Source organism: Pipistrellus kuhlii, unplaced genomic scaffold, assembly GCF_014108245.1.
Source record: "Pipistrellus kuhlii isolate mPipKuh1 unplaced genomic scaffold, mPipKuh1.p scaffold_m20_p_12, whole genome shotgun sequence".
NCBI classification, from domain to species: domain Eukaryota; kingdom Metazoa; phylum Chordata; class Mammalia; order Chiroptera; family Vespertilionidae; genus Pipistrellus; species Pipistrellus kuhlii.
The window spans coordinates 18,248,882-18,265,820 of NW_023425427.1; the positions used below are offsets into that span (position 1 = coordinate 18,248,882).

The 16,939-nt window shown below is 47.4% G+C and overlaps 2 protein-coding genes and 1 long non-coding RNA gene across 12 annotated transcripts in view; 1 reads left to right on the forward strand and 2 right to left on the reverse strand.

Moving 5' to 3' along the window:
• KIF24 (kinesin family member 24) overlaps positions 1-6,441 on the forward strand; it is a 48,426-nt gene extending 41,985 nt beyond the window's left edge. Inside the window, exons 11-13 of the mRNA XM_045580046.1 lie at positions 1,762-3,981; positions 5,123-5,216; positions 5,741-6,441. Of these exons, the coding sequence (XP_045436002.1) occupies positions 1,762-3,981; positions 5,123-5,216; positions 5,741-5,881 (2,455 nt within the window). The 3' untranslated portion in view covers positions 5,882-6,441. The remainder of the gene's footprint in view (positions 1-1,761; positions 3,982-5,122; positions 5,217-5,740) is intronic.
• Positions 6,442-7,683: 1,242 nt separating this feature from the next.
• UBAP1 (ubiquitin associated protein 1) overlaps positions 7,684-16,939 on the reverse strand; it is a 38,873-nt gene continuing 29,617 nt past the window's right edge. For 4 of the 10 annotated variants that reach the window (XM_036433520.2, XM_045580048.1, XM_036433521.2 and 1 more), the window contains 5 exons: positions 15,579-16,514; positions 11,035-11,103; positions 10,724-10,906; positions 9,428-9,529; positions 7,684-8,804 (listed from right to left, as the gene is read on the reverse strand). In XM_036433520.2, coding sequence (XP_036289413.1) covers positions 8,664-8,804; positions 9,428-9,529; positions 10,724-10,906; positions 11,035-11,103; positions 15,579-16,514 — 1,431 coding nt within the window. In that variant the 3' untranslated portion in view covers positions 7,684-8,663. The remainder of the gene's footprint in view (positions 8,805-9,427; positions 9,530-10,723; positions 10,907-11,034; positions 11,104-15,578; positions 16,515-16,939) is intronic. The other 6 variants (XM_036433525.1, XM_036433524.2, XM_036433526.2 and 3 more) reach the window with 3 other exon arrangements.
• Positions 13,801-14,839, reverse strand: LOC123652130. The gene is made up of 2 exons (XR_006741263.1): positions 14,153-14,839; positions 13,801-14,114 (listed from the first exon to the last, which is right to left on the reverse strand). It is a non-coding gene; the product is annotated as an uncharacterized LOC123652130 (long non-coding RNA).

A 16,939-nucleotide genomic window follows, 5' to 3' on the forward strand; every position in this document is an offset into this window, starting at 1 on the left:
TTAGGCAATAATCTATGCACACGTAGAATAATGATTTTATTGCTTAAAACTTCCTGTTTTAAAATTTCCACCTCTCCACATACTAGAAAAATGTTGCTAAGCAGTCCAAAAATAAAGTTCCAGCTGGACACCAATAGGTATATCAGAAGAGAACTCTGTGACAGGAGTGACTTTGGTCAGAGGCAGAGTATATTGGAAGCATTCAGTATTGATGACCAAATTACCTGGAAGACTCTTCTGGCACCAAGGTTTCTAGAAATATTTCCTAGGAGGAATTGTTGTTTCTCTCGTAATGAAACTAAAATAGCTCAGATTTTAATAACAAGAATAATTTGGAACCATTTAGACTTGCTGTGGCACCTGCCAACCTATTCTTTGTACAGTATGCGTGCCCTACTGCAACACCTAAGCAAAGGTCCATCCATGGACACAATTCAGGTCTTGCTACATCTCTTTACTTAGCGGTGTTATCTGCTAGCCTTGCTTCTCAGACTAAAAGGAATATCTAAATCAAGTTTCAGTGTCAGATTTACTTCCTGGTTTTCAGAAATGGTCAGAGGGGTCATTTAGCCCCCATTGAGGATTGTATTAAAATCAAAGCAATGGAAAAGACATTTTCCAGGAGCCCCCAGGCAGAAGTACTGCTCCCTCTTAGAGGATTTTAATGTGAATCTACAAACCAACCACCGAGAGTTACATTTTTACTTGAAGTCTCCTTGTAATTCCTAATTTTTATAGTGTTTGTGTTAAGTATTACAGAGTAAGAGACTTTAATCTTGGCAACTGAATCCTAGCAGAGATCTAATTCTGGATTTTTCTATGTTCTCCTAAATTTCTCTGTGGAATAGAGAAATTTAGGAGAACATATTTCTCTATCTGGGGCGATTTTGCCTCCCTAGGAACATTTGGCAATGTCTGGAGACCATTCTGATTGTCGTAATTGGGGAGAAGTGCTACTGGCATGAAGTGGGTGGTGGCCAACGATGCTGTCAAACATCCCACAGTGCACAGGAGACCCCCCGCCCCACCAACAAAGAATTTCCTGGCCCCAAATACCACTAGTGCTAAGGTTGAGAAACCCTGGGAATAGATAGGTCATTTTCCCCCTAACTAGTATTAACACACGCCTGTTTATTTCCATAAGACAGTGATCAGCAAACTGCAGCTCAGGAGCCGCGGTTTGCTGCTCTGTTGATTAATGAGTTTGCCGACCACTGGTAGACTAAATGTTACCGTTCAATTGGAAGCTGTGAGGATTAGGCAATTGTGGCATATTGTGTTCAAAGAGGTAAAGGGTAGTATGACATGGTCGGCAAACCACGACTCTCCAGCCGCAGTTTGCCAACCACTGCCATAAGGCTTTTGCTTCCTGAAGTGTCCTGCAGGTTTGAGGGAACTCGTTTTCTCAGAAGCCTGGAAGTGGATGGTTTTCAGGAAAAGAGGCTACAGCTTGTGGAATAGTGAGTGGGTGGGTGGGTGAGTTGGCCCACCTTCAGGAAGCGTGGAGTGGGCCCTGCGTGGACGTAGTGAAGTTCTGGCACTGGCTCCTCTGACATGGGACTGTGTGATTTCTAAAACGTCTGATTATGGAATGTTGGGTGCATGTTTACATCCTTAGAGAAGACAGTGATCCTTTTTGTTCAAGTAAAGAGGGCTCCCAGTCTTTGTAATTCTTTGCTTTGGTTTTATTTCCCTGAAAGTTGTAGAAAAGGTATTATAAAACATGAAGAATCACATTTAACATAAAGTGGTCCTTTACAGGGTCAAAGAACTAAAGAAAGGCATCAGATGTTGCACTTCAGCTGCCAGTCGAAATCGGACAACCGGAAACTCTTCTCCAAAACGAATTCAGAACTCCCCTGTGGCCCTGTCGGGGGATAAGTGTTCTCCCAAAAAAGTCAAGCTGGGGCTTCAGCAGTCACTGCCGGGGGCTCCTGGCTTCACAAGAGGGAAGGCCCATCCCCTGGCCAGCCACTCACCAAACGTCCCTTTTACTTCTGTGCCCAAAGTCTCCGGTCAAAAGGGCAGTTCCAGGGGGAGTCCTCGAGAGTGGGTCCTTCAGACTAGCCCTGTCAGAGGAACTGTGCAGTCTGGACAGCCAGCCAAGAAAAGGGAAGAAGGATCGGCTTCGTTGTGCTGTGAGAAAAATCAAAACGGCAACAAAACTGCCCTTGGGTGCGGAAGCAGGGCCCCTGGCCCAGGACAAGACCTGGCGCATGGTAAGCTGACCAGCAAGTGCAAGAAAGTGCAGACTGTGCAGCCAGTGCAGAAGCAGTTTGTGTCACGGGCTGCGCACTCCTCTGGCAACGTCCACCACCCAGCGGAGTACAGTCAGGGCGGCAAGGGGGACACGCTTGCTGGGCCTGCCTCTGAAGCTTGGACCAGCATCCCTCCACATCAGAAGGAGAGGGAGGAACATTTGCGCTTTTATCACCAACAGTTCCAGCAGCCACCTCTCTTCCAACAGAAGTTAAAGTACCAACCACTAGAAAGGCTTTTATGCCAGTACAGGCCCCAAGAGGGGCAGCTCCAGAACGAGACCCCTCCTCCCTTGCACTCTTATTCTGAGAGTCATGATGGAGCCCAAGCTGAGGACCTTGATGACAGCGATTTCAGTGAAGATTCTTTCTCACATGTCTCCAGTCAGAGGACCACGAAGCGCAGAAACACCCTGGAGAATAGCGAAGGCTCATTCTTCCTTCATCAGAGAGAACCAGGTCCTGAAAGGCGGCAGAGTCTGCTTTTCAGCCCCAGGTTAGAGGGTGATGAGAATTTAACTGGAAGCTGGATGTACACCAGGAATCCCACAAGCCACAAAAGAGCAGCAGGTGATCACGGCCACGGCCCAAGTAAAGTGCCCTTGGATTGGAGCAAAGAGGAGGACTCTTCCTCCTCAGGGCCTTCTCCCAGGGACACACTGGCAGAGAAGCCTTACTGCTCACAGGGAGACTTTGTTTATAACCAGAAAAGGGGCAGTGGCTCAGCCTCGGATTTCAAACAGGATGCCTTCAGAAGTGACGTTCCTGGACAGGCTGAGGGCAGCTCACCATCCCTGAAGGAAGAGGATTTCACTTCCTCACTCTCCCTCATGGCTGTTGCTGGGTCCCCAGACCAAAGGGACACAGTCGGCATACCTCTGAAGGAACTCGGTGAAGCCAGTCTAAATGTGGCCTCCAGAACCATGAAAACCAGTCATCCTTTCCGAGGAGAAGACTCTCAGGAGGAGCTGGGCATGTGCTCTGAATCTGCTTCTGGGCTGATGGCTCCCCTCACCGTGTCCCTCCTGGAGAACCCCGACGACGAGGGCCCTCCTCCCTCGGACCAGCCAGCCCAGGACGGGGCTACACACAGCCTGGCGGGCACAGGGGGGCCAGCTGTGGGCCACACAGTGCCATCTGGTGACCAAGAGGTAGTCCTGCCAATGTCTCTGACAAGTGGGCACCTGTGGCTCTCATCATCTCCCCCTGACAATAAGCCTGGTGCTGATCTGCCAGCCCTGTCCCCATCACCCATCCGTCAGTACCCACCTGACAAGCTGCCCAGCAGGGAGGCTGACCTGGGAGAGGCCAACCAGAGCAGAGGGACTGCACTTCTCTCCCTGAAGCATGTGGCTAGTGAACAGTACGATGCCAGTGCCGAGGAGGCAGAACTGAACAGTTCCCAGGGTTTCTCAGGAGAGCCCTTCCCCACCATACATGCAGGACGACCCCACTGTGAGCCTGCACCCACCCCACAAACAGGAAGCAGTGGTGTGGCTGAGCAGCCCTGGGTTCAGGAGAGAAAGCATCTGGCAGGGCTCGGTTGGCAGGAGCTGGATTTGTCCATAGACTCCATCAAGTTGCCCTGTTACAATGAGGACATCTCTTGGCTCAAACATAGGCCAATCCAAAGGTGCTTAGCAAGGCCAGGGTCTCCCCTGGTTCCCAGCTGCTCTCCCAAGACTGCCGGGACACTGCATCAGCCCACCCTGGGGCATGCACAGTAAGTTGGACTCTCTCCCTGAGACTTGAGCTCCTTTGGCACCCTCTCCCACCCCAGTTTAATGTTTTACCTATTCTGGGAATGGCTATGGTTAGCTGTGTCAGAGCTATACTGCAGCCAGAGAAAGGCTTTTCAAGGAAATCTATCTAGATGCACCTGATAGGAATAAAACGTATTGGAGCAGGCCTACCAGGGTGGGTGGACCCTCTGCCTGGGAAAACAGATGTGAGAGGGGAGGACCTGTCCCCATAAGCAGGCCTATGGCCTCTGGTGAGATCAGAATCCTCTTCATTCTGTTGGGTCTGTGTTCCCAGAAGTGTTGCCCAGCAACCCATTAGCTGTGGTGTCGTGCCCTCAAAGCTCAGGTTGGGTACCTCCCAAGATAGGGAAAGTAAAAATGGGGTGGGGCTGTCATTGTGCTGCTTGCCCCAAAGGATACTGTGTGTGGATGGTGCAGGAGAGATGAGATAGCAGCCTCAGAGGATGTGAAAGAAAGGAGGTGGAAGATCTAGCAGACGCCCTCACAGTATCAGAAGCCTCAGAGCTGGAGGGCAGGGTGAACAAGTACTTCCTTTATAGGATACAGCCCTTTGTTGGGGCTCCTATTACCTAGGCCAGCTGTCTGCTACTCGCAGATGCTCAGGCCAGGGCTATGGACAGAGGCATACAGGGGAGGGGGGCCTGCCTCTCCTTGGTAGACAATCTGGTTGTCTCCATGGTCTCTACTCATCTCTACGGTCTGGCAAAAGGCAGATCCCCTGGCTTCTAGGTCAAATACTCATGTTTTGGTCCTGGACCCCCCCAGAAGTAGAAATGACAGTAGGCTAGACAGCAGGCTCTACCTTGTGCCAAGTATGCCAGCTGGAGTGGCACTACCTTGATCCTTTCTGCAGAGAAGCTTAGTGTACCTGGGAGGTAGGGGACAACTCTAGAAGCCCCGTCTCTCACTGGTATTTCCTAGTCTCTTGACAAGTCCTGAGAACAGGTGAGAGGGGAGAAGGTCGGGTGAGTGGGTCCTTGTCAAAGCCTTGACCACTTTGGGTAGCGCCAGCTCCTGGCTTGGAAATGGGGCTCAGCTCCTAAAAGCTACCCAGGAGAGATGGGAGGCCGAGGTTCACAGCATCCCCTCTGGTGTTCCCAGGCAGGTGGTCATCCGAGCACACCAGGAACAGCTGGATGAAATGGCCGAGTTGGGCTTCAAAGAGGAGACGCTGATGAGCCAGCTGGCTCCTAATGTAAGTGACCGTGGCTGGACACTCAGGGGCGGGTGGCCATTAGTCTGTAGTAATATGATAGTCAGCTTTGTTTGCCGTGGTTAGATGTGGGGTAGGCGTCTGCGCCACACGCTAACCATTGTTGAGGCCTCGGGCCTCCTCTTGCACTCCTCTGGGATAGCTTCAGGGAGTGCAAGGACAGGCGGGAGATGATGCTCCACTCCCTTTCCAGACTAAAATGTTTCTGGCCTCTACCCTTCACCGTTCTGCCTTCCCAGTGGCTTTCTTGGGGCCCTCCTTGTGACAGTAACCGTGAGCCACCTGCAGACTAGTACTTCTCTGCAAAAACACCCGCTACCCTGAAAAATACGTCTGTATATAAAGTGTCCCAAATGCAGAGAAGTGGGACCCACCCTGTGCCATAGGAATTAAGCTGCAGGTTTTCCAGCTGGAGGGCCTGGGCTCTGAAGTTTTCCTGCAAGAAAAAAAGCAGGTCTGGGAGAGGTCCAGCAACAGCACCATTTGTCCTTTGTTTCCTATCTCAGGATTTTGAAGATTTTGTCACCCAGTTGGATGAAATCATGGTTCTGAAGTCCAAGTGCATCCAGAGTCTGAGGAACCAGCTGCAGTTATACCTGGCCTGCCATAGGCTGTCTGAGGCCCCTGAGAGGACAGTGGTGTCTTAGAGCAAGATCCAGTATGGGATGGTGGGGGCAGCCCGAGCCTGCGTAGGTTCTCAGGGCTTGAAGGGGCTTCTGCCAGATCATACAGATATCAGAACCCCCTCCCTGGTCCTGCCCATGCTTGTCTCTCCACAGCCACACGGGGCCTTGGCTGGGCCCCTGCTCCTCTCTCAGGGACAAGCCTCTATCCTTCAGTTCCAAGTACTGGAGCATCTTTATGTGCCTCACTTTTCTTTGAGGCTGGAAGAGAATTTGTCTTACTAACCCCTTGTCTGTAGAAACACACGTGACAACCCTATAGATGTTTCTGAATTTGAAACTAAGAGTATGGGTGGTCAGTGGAAACCTACAGGCCAGAGGTTACAAGCTGGGGAAGATAACATGCTCAGCCCAGGAGCTTTATCAGGTGGGTTCTGTGCCTGTTGTTGAGCCAAAAACGAAAACATTGATACTAGTGGGGCAGAGGCAGGGTGAGCTCTGCCCCATTATTTGGGGGTTAAGTTGGCTTTTGAAATGTAAAATGAATAAACTTTGACTTGCTGTGTCTTTCTTTAACAGCAGAAGATGTGAGACAGACTTTATGCTTTCGGTTCTCCCTTTCTGCAATCCAGTTCTTTGTCCAACTCTGCCTTTTGCTGGGATGTCAGCCTTTACAAGCCCCAAAAGCCCTCATAATCCTGTTGGCATTCCCTGCCTCCAATCTGAGACTCCTCACCCACCACACCCACTCATGGAACAGTTGAAGAGCTGGTGGTTCTCAGGCAAGTCCATCTCCTAGCTCACCTTCATCCAGAAAACCCTGCTCTACTCCCCCTTCTCAAAATAGCCTGTGTTCAGTATCTTGGCAATGAGTATTTTAGTCAACAGTCTGAGACTCTGAAGCAGAATTTTTACACAGTCTTCTGCTTGCTATCATTTTAGCAGGAAGAAACTTAAGACAAGAAATGCAAAGTGGCCTCCAGGTGGTCATCATTTGCCAAGGCCACGATGGGTCAGATCAAGATTCGTGTGTCACAGCCTTGGCCCTGAAAAATTATACTGTGAAAGTTTTAGTTGCTACAGGTAAAGAATAATTTTTAATGGCTTTAAAAGGGGGGCTTAATTAATTTTTAAAGGCCAAAAGAAGAGGGGCTAGCTGGCTTTCTGAGACTATAGCCCTGCTACCTTTTGTCAACTTGTCAACCTCTGGCCACGCCTGATCTGACCACAAGGGGGCAGCCTCTTTCCACTTTGATGCTTCCTGGCCCAAAGGCTCTGCAGTCCCTTAAGTGATCATTAAAAGAATTAAACCCACCTCCACCCAAGAGCACAAGAGGGACTATAGGACAATTTTAGGTAAAAGGAAAAGAAACTTTAGGGATAAATCTAGTTCTATCCGCTACAACAGCACCACTGAGAGAGCTGGTGCAACAGTTTACATCCAGTCCTACCTGTGGCACAGAGTATATAAATGGGATCACAGGAAGGAGGACTTCTTCCTCATTTCTGGGTAAATTACCCCAAAGGCCCAGCGCCCCAGCCTGTCTCACCTCAACAGCCAGTCTCACAGGAAGGCATATGTCCTTGGTTCAGAGACCAAGCTAGGTCAGGTTTAAACAGGTCTTACTCTCGGCCTGCCTTTGTGAACCAAAACCAGGGCAAACTGGAGGGCCAGCTCCTGGGTCTCACAGGCCTAGAGTAGGAAGAAAGTATTGAAGTGACAAAGTGGTTAGGTTCTGTTTCATCCCCAGCAAGCAAATCTAAGCAGGAAACTCTCACACACACATAAAATAGCCCTTAGCAATAAAGGAGTTGATAGCGGGACATACTTTTTAGATTTTTATTAGTTTTCTCTGAAGAATCAAAATAGTTATTAGCAAATTACTTTAGATTCATCAAGACTGTATATCCTTCGTATTTAGATATTTAATGATGTACAGCATAATACAAAACAAACCAGAGACTGATTTCTATGACAGCTGTTATTCATTGTGTCATCCTAGAGCAGGGGAGAGGCTGTTCTCCAAAGAGAACGGAGGTGGAGTTAGTGCTGGGCAACTAAATCATAGCCCATTCTCCCCAGCTCAGTGTGCTGGGAAGGGGCCAATGATTTCTTAATGTGACAACTGTTTCCTAGAGCAGGGGGCTCTAAAATCCTGGTAGCCCCCAGAGGATTGTGGTCCAATCCAAGCCCAAAGAAACAGGCGGGGTCAGGGAAGCATGGTAACTGCCTGGCAGAAGAGGCAAACTCAGGGCCCCATGGGAAAAAGGGCATTCTTTGCACCTCAGTGACATTGCAGAACCAGTGTAATACTAAGAGACTTTGTTAAAAGGGAGGAAAATAAAACCCTGGAAGAACCTTTCAATTGCACTCAACCTGTAGTACAGTTCAGTCCACCAATGCGGGGGAGGGAAGCAACTAGCCCCAAAGCAGCACTGAGTCTGGGCCTCCTGCAGCTTGTCCCTGGCTCCTTTTGGCAGCCAGCCCAGGTTTCAGCTAAGGGCATATGCCAGAAAAACCAGAGACATCTCTGGGGGGCCGCGGTGGGAAGGACACTTCTCAAAATACAAATATATTTAATACGGAAGGAGCCAGGACAGTTCTAAGGGCATTCACATGCCCAAATATTCCCCCATTTCTCCCCAGCTCAGGGCCTAGGCTCATAGAGACTGGCAGACAGTCTCCACATCTGACCTTCCCCCAAAAGAAAATCTGGACATGTGCCCCTTCTCCTTCCCCACAGGTGGGCTGCTCAGGGCCTCCTGCAGGGGTGGTTCCGTGGCAGGGTTTAGGCAGGGCCTGGTCTCAGCTGGCTCCGGCCCGAGCCATGAGGTCTTCCAAAGCATTGTCCTGGTCATTGTTGTGTAAGAGCAGAACTTCCTTAATGTCTTTCAGTTCAAAACCCATTTCCTTAAATTTGCTCATTAACTGAAGAAACTCCAGCATCTAAGGGACAGAAGAGAGTACAGATTAAAGGAAGGGGTCTGGCCACACAGCGGAGTGGAGAAATATACGTATAGGGGGCTGTTTGGGGGGGGGGGGGGGGGTCTGTATCCTTCACCAAGCCACCTGAGCCTCTCTGAGGTCCCCTAGCACAGTGGTCGCCAACCTTTCGGACCTCACAGACCACCAGTGGTCTGTAGACCACCGAATGGCAACCGCTGCCCGCAGGGTAGGGCTATGGAAGAAGCTGGGACCGATAGCTTGATGCCACAGCGCCAACTCTTACTAACCTTTGTTCCATTCCCACCACCCACATTCACAGTTCCACCAAGGCAATTTACTGAACCCAGAAGCAGGCTAGGCAGTGACTAACAATCTTCCCAGTCATCCAAAAGTACGCTTTGTAAGTCCAGATCACTTTCTCCTTCCCTTCTCTGGAATTCCAGATATCGTCTTCAACCCAACGTTTCACCTGAGCCAAACAAAGCTAACGTATCTGGACATTTCGGAAATTCTGTGCTTCAACTGTCTCTGCTTGCAGTCACTGGTAGGGAAAGGGTACTGTGGGTTGAGGGGAACCCCAGATTATATTGTTTCTTCTTTCCAGAGGGCATGAAGTTTCCTACCTTTTCCTCTGAGCACTGGTGCATTTCCAGAGCCTCTTCCACTAAAAGAGGGTCGAAGCCCTTCTCACAGAGCTGTCCATGTACAAAGAGATAGTCGAGAATCTAAGGGGGGAAAAAACCAAGAAGTCTAATCACCTACTGCCACTCCTATCTGTTTCCCAAGAGTCTTACACAAGCCAGCAAGTGTGACATCTCCCAAACCTGGCTATTAGATCCTGGACAGGATTTGATTTTGTGCCTTGAACTGTATTCAACGCAACAGGACCTCAGTGACTATCTGCTGAACAGACGGGCACACCCTTCAAAACATGAGTAGCCATTTTTCAAACGAATTCCTGTCATAGCTGACTCATATCTCCTAGAACAGTGGTTGGCAAACTCATTAGTCAACCAAGCCAATATCAACAGTATAACGACTGAAATTTCTTTTGAGAGCCAAATTTTTTAAACAACTTCTAAGGCCACTTCTTCAAAATAGTCTTGCCCAGGCCGTGATATTTTGTGGAAGAGCCACACTCAAGGGGCCAAAGAGCCACAAATAGCTAGCTTGCTAGCCGCAGTTTGCCGACCACAGTTCTAGAACATAAACTCCACAGCCTGGTCAGGGTATTCCTCTAAGAAATAGCTCAAGTCATCATATGTAGAATCTGAGCAATAAAATAAACTGATGAATGGAGTGGCTCCAGAGACATGGAAGTATGGAACACAGTGTGGAATCTCCGGGAGAAGGCGTGGGTGTTGTATTCATATATGCATGGCCCTGAACACAGAAAATGGGGTGGTGAGGGCCTGGGGAGAACTGGAGGGGGTCAATGGGGAGGAAAAGGGGGAACATATAGTAATCATTTCAATAATAAAGAATTATTTTTAAAAAGAAATGGCTCGAGTCAGAAAATGCATCCAAGGTTTAAGACTCTGGTACCCTATTTTGGAACTCCCTGGGCAACTATGACACGATAAAAATTTTTGGAAGAAATCTGACCATAACTTAACCCTAGGATGCTCTCTCAGGAGGAGCAGAAGAGGGAGAGGAGTTGGATAACAGTCCAACAGCTCCAATACTCCCAAGACTTTCCTACAGCCTAGGTTCCAGAGCAGCCCCAAAGCAGAAACACTGCTGCTGGTTTCCCCCAAGACAGTGCCTGAATCCCCCAAACTCACAGGAACAGACATTGATGCTGTAAGTCTGAGGGGCTCCAAACAGAGGCAGGATACTACTTCAGCTCCAGAGGACTGAACATCTCTGGCTGATCACACACCTCCCCACCTTCCTTTCCCCACCAACCAAATGCTCACCTGCTCAATATTCTCTCCTTTTTTCTTCATGGCTCTCAGGACACACTCAAAGGAGTAGCCCATGTTGACCACCGCCTCCACACACTGCCGCTCACTGGGGGACAGCATCTGCAGTTCAGAATAAGCCGGGGGACAGCTGGGAGTGTTGGGCACTTGTGACACTGAGAAATTAGGAGGTGTGGCCTAGTGGAGGAGAAACAAGAGGATCAAGGCAAGAAGATGTGGACCCCAGAAGACATGTTATTGAAATGACCCAGTTTAGGTGTTTGCCACTTTTGACTCTAATCAAAGCCCCGGTTGAAGCAGACTACCTGGGAGAAAGGGCCAGGTTGCTGGGCAGACGTCCTGAAGAGGAATGAAGAGGGGTAGGGGAGCTCCAGCTACAGAGAGAGAAGCTGGCAAGACATAGTGCGGCTGTCCTCTACCCCACCCCACCTTGCAGAATGAGAAAGCACGAGAAACACATGTCCTTCCATACCCAAATCCTCCAAGCCTGAAGTTCTGAGACTACCCACAGGACTGAAGCCCAAGCTGGCTGCTATGGTTTGTTTCCAGAGCTCCAAAGTCTGGAGCTGCCTCTTCCAACAAGGTCTCTATCCTCATTTCTTTCACTGGTCTGCTCACACATGGCCAGCTCAGGGACCCAGAGCTTTGAGGGTAGTCCATCTTTGCCCCTCACTATGCTTCGATTCCCTGCTAGAGCTGCTGTCCTTACAGAGCCAGGGCTGAAGGAATATTAGCCACCCCAGGCTGTGCCTCAAGGACTGGAATGTGGAATGCTCTGACTACAGGCAGCCTGCTCCCTGCCACCCAATCGTACTAACCCGGTCTTCGCTGTTGGACAGAATCCCACAATTAACTCCTCCCATCACTTCTGATAATGACTCAGGCCCAAGGCATGAAGGCCAAAGGACCAAACTACCATGGGAACAAGGTCACTAGCTGTTCTGCAGTTTGGCCCATCTCCCAAGAACCACGAAAAATGTTTCAACAAATGTTTCTTTATTTTTTATGTGGTTATGGGGTTAGGAGACAGGGAGTCTGCTGTCCTACAAGCAAGTTCAAAATTATAGAGCTAAAACCAGATGCTCTTCTCAAAGTCAGCTAGAAAAAGCCAAGATTACAGGCCTCAAAATCCATTGTTTCCACTCAAGCATTTAACCCACGGGCACAGGGCTCAGTCATTAGGTTATAGGAGTCAATACACAGATCATGGGGACTGGATCACACTAATCTGGCCACTTTTGCACGCCCCAAGATTGTCTCTCCAGGGTCAGACTCTGCCTGGGCACCAGAATACCAACAGCCAAATAGTATTTTGAACACAGTGGTGGCACAGTACTTTTCATATCAAACTATATTAGTGAGCTCCCAGAGGTTACCAGGCATTTCTGAATCCTGAGGGCCTCGCTATATGGGCTTGACACATGGTCTGATCATCAGTTGAAAAACGGAAGTATATTAAAATTTCATTTTAACAGCAAACTAACACTGATCCTCCCCAAAGCCTACTAAAATAATAAAACAATGAAAACTATTAACCTTTAATGTCAAAGAAACGAAACAGGGAAAAATCTGAAGCTAAAAGGCAATTACAAGTGAGAGACAGGAGAGGGGTTCAGTATTTGGAAGCAAGAGGTACTGATGGAATAAAGCAAGAACCCAAAATGAGTGCTCAGAGCAGTAAAAACCTCAGGCAATAAATGCCTTTCCCACCCATCTTCACCGTTTAGTCTCTAGAAAATGAGAACCAAACAACAAAAAGAAGGTTAAGACACCAGGCATAGCATACAGCAGAGAGAGACAAGAACCAAAAATGGGGATTAAATAAAAGTCGATAGAAGCCTTACCCAAGCTTCCTTAGCCCTCAAGCACAATTCTCTGGAGAAATTATAGCAGCCACAAAGACCTTCACCTGTTAACATTTTGTAGAGTTCCCCTCAAAGCCAATTACCTTTCAACCTATAGTGAAGTTTAACTATCAGCAAGAATAGTGGGAAGAGACACTGACTAGAGTTAAGTCAGGCAGTTTTATACTGACTCAGAATAAAGGCACATAATAAGCTTGTTCTCTCAAGATAATCCCATGGATTTCTCAACTATTAAGGTTAGTTTATATAAACACTAAAACATGAAGTCAAAATCTGAAAACTAAGACCCAAACATTGGGCCTAAAATAGCCAACAAGAACCAAATTCCAGGAATACTTCCCTGGGAGTTCCTAAGTGAAGTGAGTGTACAGCCCTGTTGACCACACCATCACTTCCCTCTGGCCTCAAGTCACTATCTTAGAGAAAAGAGCTTCTCTCACAGAGAAAGGTTCTCATAGTGGGTTTCAAACACTTATAACTAAGAGAGAGGGCCAGGATGGAAACTAGGCTTTGCTCTCTGAGGGTAAGGGTCATGACTTCCTTAGAGAACAGTTTTGTTTCTATGGGCCCTTGAAGGCAGCAAGTCCTCAGGCCAGCAAGAAACAGTGCCCCTCCCACCCTAAAACGAATGGATCTAAAAGAAACTTCACCATCAGATGGATCAAAGAATGATGAGTATTCTGGTTTGAGAAAGAGCTGTCATTAGTTCATCTAAATGGTTGCTACAACTTTAAGGGGAGTATCTGAGGAACCCTAATATTTCCCAGAGTGCATTTAATTTCTAAAATATATAGTAAATTGCCCTAGACAGTTTGGTTCAGTGGATAGAGTTCCACCTGCAGACTGAAAGGTCCTGGGTTCAATTCCGGTCAAGGGCACATGCCCAGGTTGCAGGTTCAGTTCTCAGTAGGGGGTGTGCAGGAGGCAGCATATCAATGATTCATATTGATGTTTCTATTTCCTTCTCCTTTCCTCTCTAAAATCAACAAAAAAAATTTAAAATTTTTTTAAAGACATACTGTCCTGGGGAGCCAACAGAGTGCCCCCTAAAGTCTCCTCTGAGGACCTGGATTTCTCTTTAAATTATACACACACACACACACAGTATATCAGAAGGAGTACCCTGCTGACCACAGCCCAATAATGAACCAGGAGGAATTAGTACAAAAGCCCATTCCTAGAAGGTAGCACCAGAGTACTTGTGTAGTTTTTCTTTTTGTGTGAATCCTCTCCAAAGGATATTTTTCCATTGATTTTTAGAGATAGTAAAAGGGAGTGGGGGAGAGACAGAGAGAGAGAGAAGAATCAATATGAGAAAGATATAACAACTGGTTGCCTCTGCAACTGAGGTTATGTGCCCTTGACCAGAATTGAACCTGGGACCTTTTAGTCCAAGGGTGGACACTCCTTCTACTGAGCCAAACCAGCTAGGGCCCATGGAAATTTATAAGCAGCAGTGAGCTGACAATAGAAGCACTGACACAGAGACAATAATTTACCAAGAATGCTATTGCTGGGAACTTACTCTCACTGTGCAGGCCAAGGCTCATCCTTTGACCAACTAATAGCAGGCCTCTTATGGTGTCTGAGAGATAGCCCAACAATACAATCAGGCTCCTTTCTGGCTCTAAATACTGTCTTTGATAGGCTGTCATTTTAAGAATCTGTGGACTGTACAGCAGAAGGTTCTTGGACTTCCATGGTTTCTATCCTAGAATGCAACAATGTATTATTCTGTGTTGTCGAAACAACCACATCAAGAGCTAAGCATATACTCTGTGACAAAGTAAGCTCACCGCACATGAAACTTTTGTGTATGTGACAAAACCAGATTTTCTAAAAGATGATACAAGATGCACCTCTTTTATCAACCCATACTTCAACATTAAATCTAAATTCCCACCTTCCCCTCTCACTCCCTTTGGAGAAAACTGCAAAATTCTTAGCAGAGAAAGAAAAAAAGGAATTGCACCATTAAAACCATTGGGTTTAAAGTAACAAATGTCTATGTTTTTCTTGGACTTCCAATACAAATTATCTCCCAGGTACTAAAGCAACACCCAGTCTGGAGAAACACCACAAACTGGCAGAACCATGGTACACATAAATTTCAAGACAGAATGAGGTAGGGAAAAGATATAATGAAGAGTACCAAGCAATCTTAACAAAAAACAAAGAAGGCAATAGGGCCAAAACCGGTTTGGTTCAGTGGCTAGAGCGTCGGACTGAAATGACCCAGGTTCGATTCCGGTCAAGGGCATGTACCTTGGTTGCAGGCACATCTCCAGTGAGGGTGTGCAAGAGGCAGCTGATTGATGATTCTCTCTCTCATCGATGTTTTTAACTCTTCTATCCCTCTCTCTTCCCCTCTGTAAAAAATCAATAAAATATATATATATATTTTTTAAAAAAAATATATTTTATTGATTTTTTACAGAGAGGAAGGGAGAGAGAGAGAGAGAGCGAGCTAGAAATGTCGATGAGAAACAACCACCAGCTGCCTCTTGCACACCCCCTATCGGGGATGTGCCCGCAACCAATTTACATGCCCTTGACCGGAATCGAACCTGGGACCTTTCAGTCCGCAGACCGACGCTCTACCACTGAGCCAAACCGGCTTCGGCAATAAAATATATATATATTTAAAAATAGAAGGCAATACGAAACAGTTAAAGGATACAAAAAAAAGAAAGCCTTTAAAAAAATGCAAACACAAGATATGCAGCACAGAAAAGAAATTGATTAGGCAGGAAAACACCAAAATATGCAGGCAGGAACAAGCCAACATCAACCAGGGTAGGTGGAGAGCTAATAATCCTTTCCTCAGGAAAAACCAGAACTACATATACTTATAGTATAAGCAAGGTCCATTTGGCCATGCCCATCTTGCCCTACACCTTGAAAAGAATGTGAGGATGTCAACTGCTAAATAGAATTTAAAACTCTTTGGAGCTTTAGCTTAGGGGGATTTAAGACTTACTTACCGTGGAACCTGTATTTGGAGGTGATGATTCTTCTGTGCACACAGACAAGACAGAGAGGGAAGGCATCTGGGATTTCATATCAGAAGGGGTCAGGGCTGGCACTTCTGTGCCACTGTCCAAGTTCAAAGTTGAAAGCCCAAGACTCTGATGCCCACTGTGCTCAATGGCACTGCTTTGGGTGGAAGGCTTTGGGGAATTCTGGAACGTGCCATTGCGGAGGCAGGATGTGCTATGGAAAGTGCTTGCCAACTTGGCTGTCTTCTGATTGCTGTCATCAGAGTCAAGTTTGGGGAAGGACAAGGATTTGATATTGCTTACTGCAGGTACGGGGGGGAGGGACACTTTGGAAGACAGCGACATCTTTTCACAGTTGCCCAACTGTGGTAAGGTTATAAAGCCATTGGGTTTATGAAGAGGCTTGAAATCTAGTGTTGCCCGCTCCAAGGATGCCAGGACTTCTTCATCCTGTAACGCAGACTCAGAGCCGCCTCTAGGCAAGTTACTGTCCAATAACTGAGCCATAATGGGTCCAGTGGTTCCTACCAGAATGTTTCTCAGTTCTTCCTTCTCATCAATAGTTTTTAACTCAAGATTATCAAATGGGTCTTCTTCACACTCAAAGTCAGCAGGATTGAAATCTGCCTTTGTGTGGGGTGGGCTGAGAACTTTCTGTTTCATGGTACTGCTGCTGACCCGAGTCGGGGTGAGGATGCTGTTGTGCTGTAAGGTGGCAAGGATGGGGTTAATGGGAGGTGGCATTGCGGTGGTACTGTGAGTCTTGGAGAAGCTCATTTGGTTATCGCCCTCTGGGCCACTCTTAGAATTCACTTTAGCGTCTGCTTCTTCAGCCTTCCGCTCTGCTTCCCGCTGGGCTTCTTGGATTTTCTTAATATCTGCAGCCCACTCAATGGTTTTCTTTTCCAAGGAGAAGTCATACTGCAAAGATATACCAGAGAAAGAAGATGTGAACCTAAGTGGCTGCCCCTCCCAATGCAGCATTTCAGGATGATCTGCACTCAAGAAGACTAAGGCTTCCTAATGTATACGATTTAATCAAAGTATGCTCCCAGATTACTTCTAGAAATTAACTAAAAAGAGCTCCCACACCTCCAGTCCTATGCACCAGGCCGAAAATTACAGTGACATGCCCTCGCTTCTCTCCCCTCAGGCAATGTCCCTTCCTAGATTTCTTCATTGGTGGCTTAAAGCTCAGCCAGCCTCCTCTATGATGCTTTGCTGATGACCTATTCCTCTGAAGTTTTACAAAGATCTGTCTCTATCATTTGATGCAGAGCACATGTGACCACAATAGCTTTAATCTTTCTTTAAACCAGGGATGAGGAGCCTTTTTTCTGCCCAGT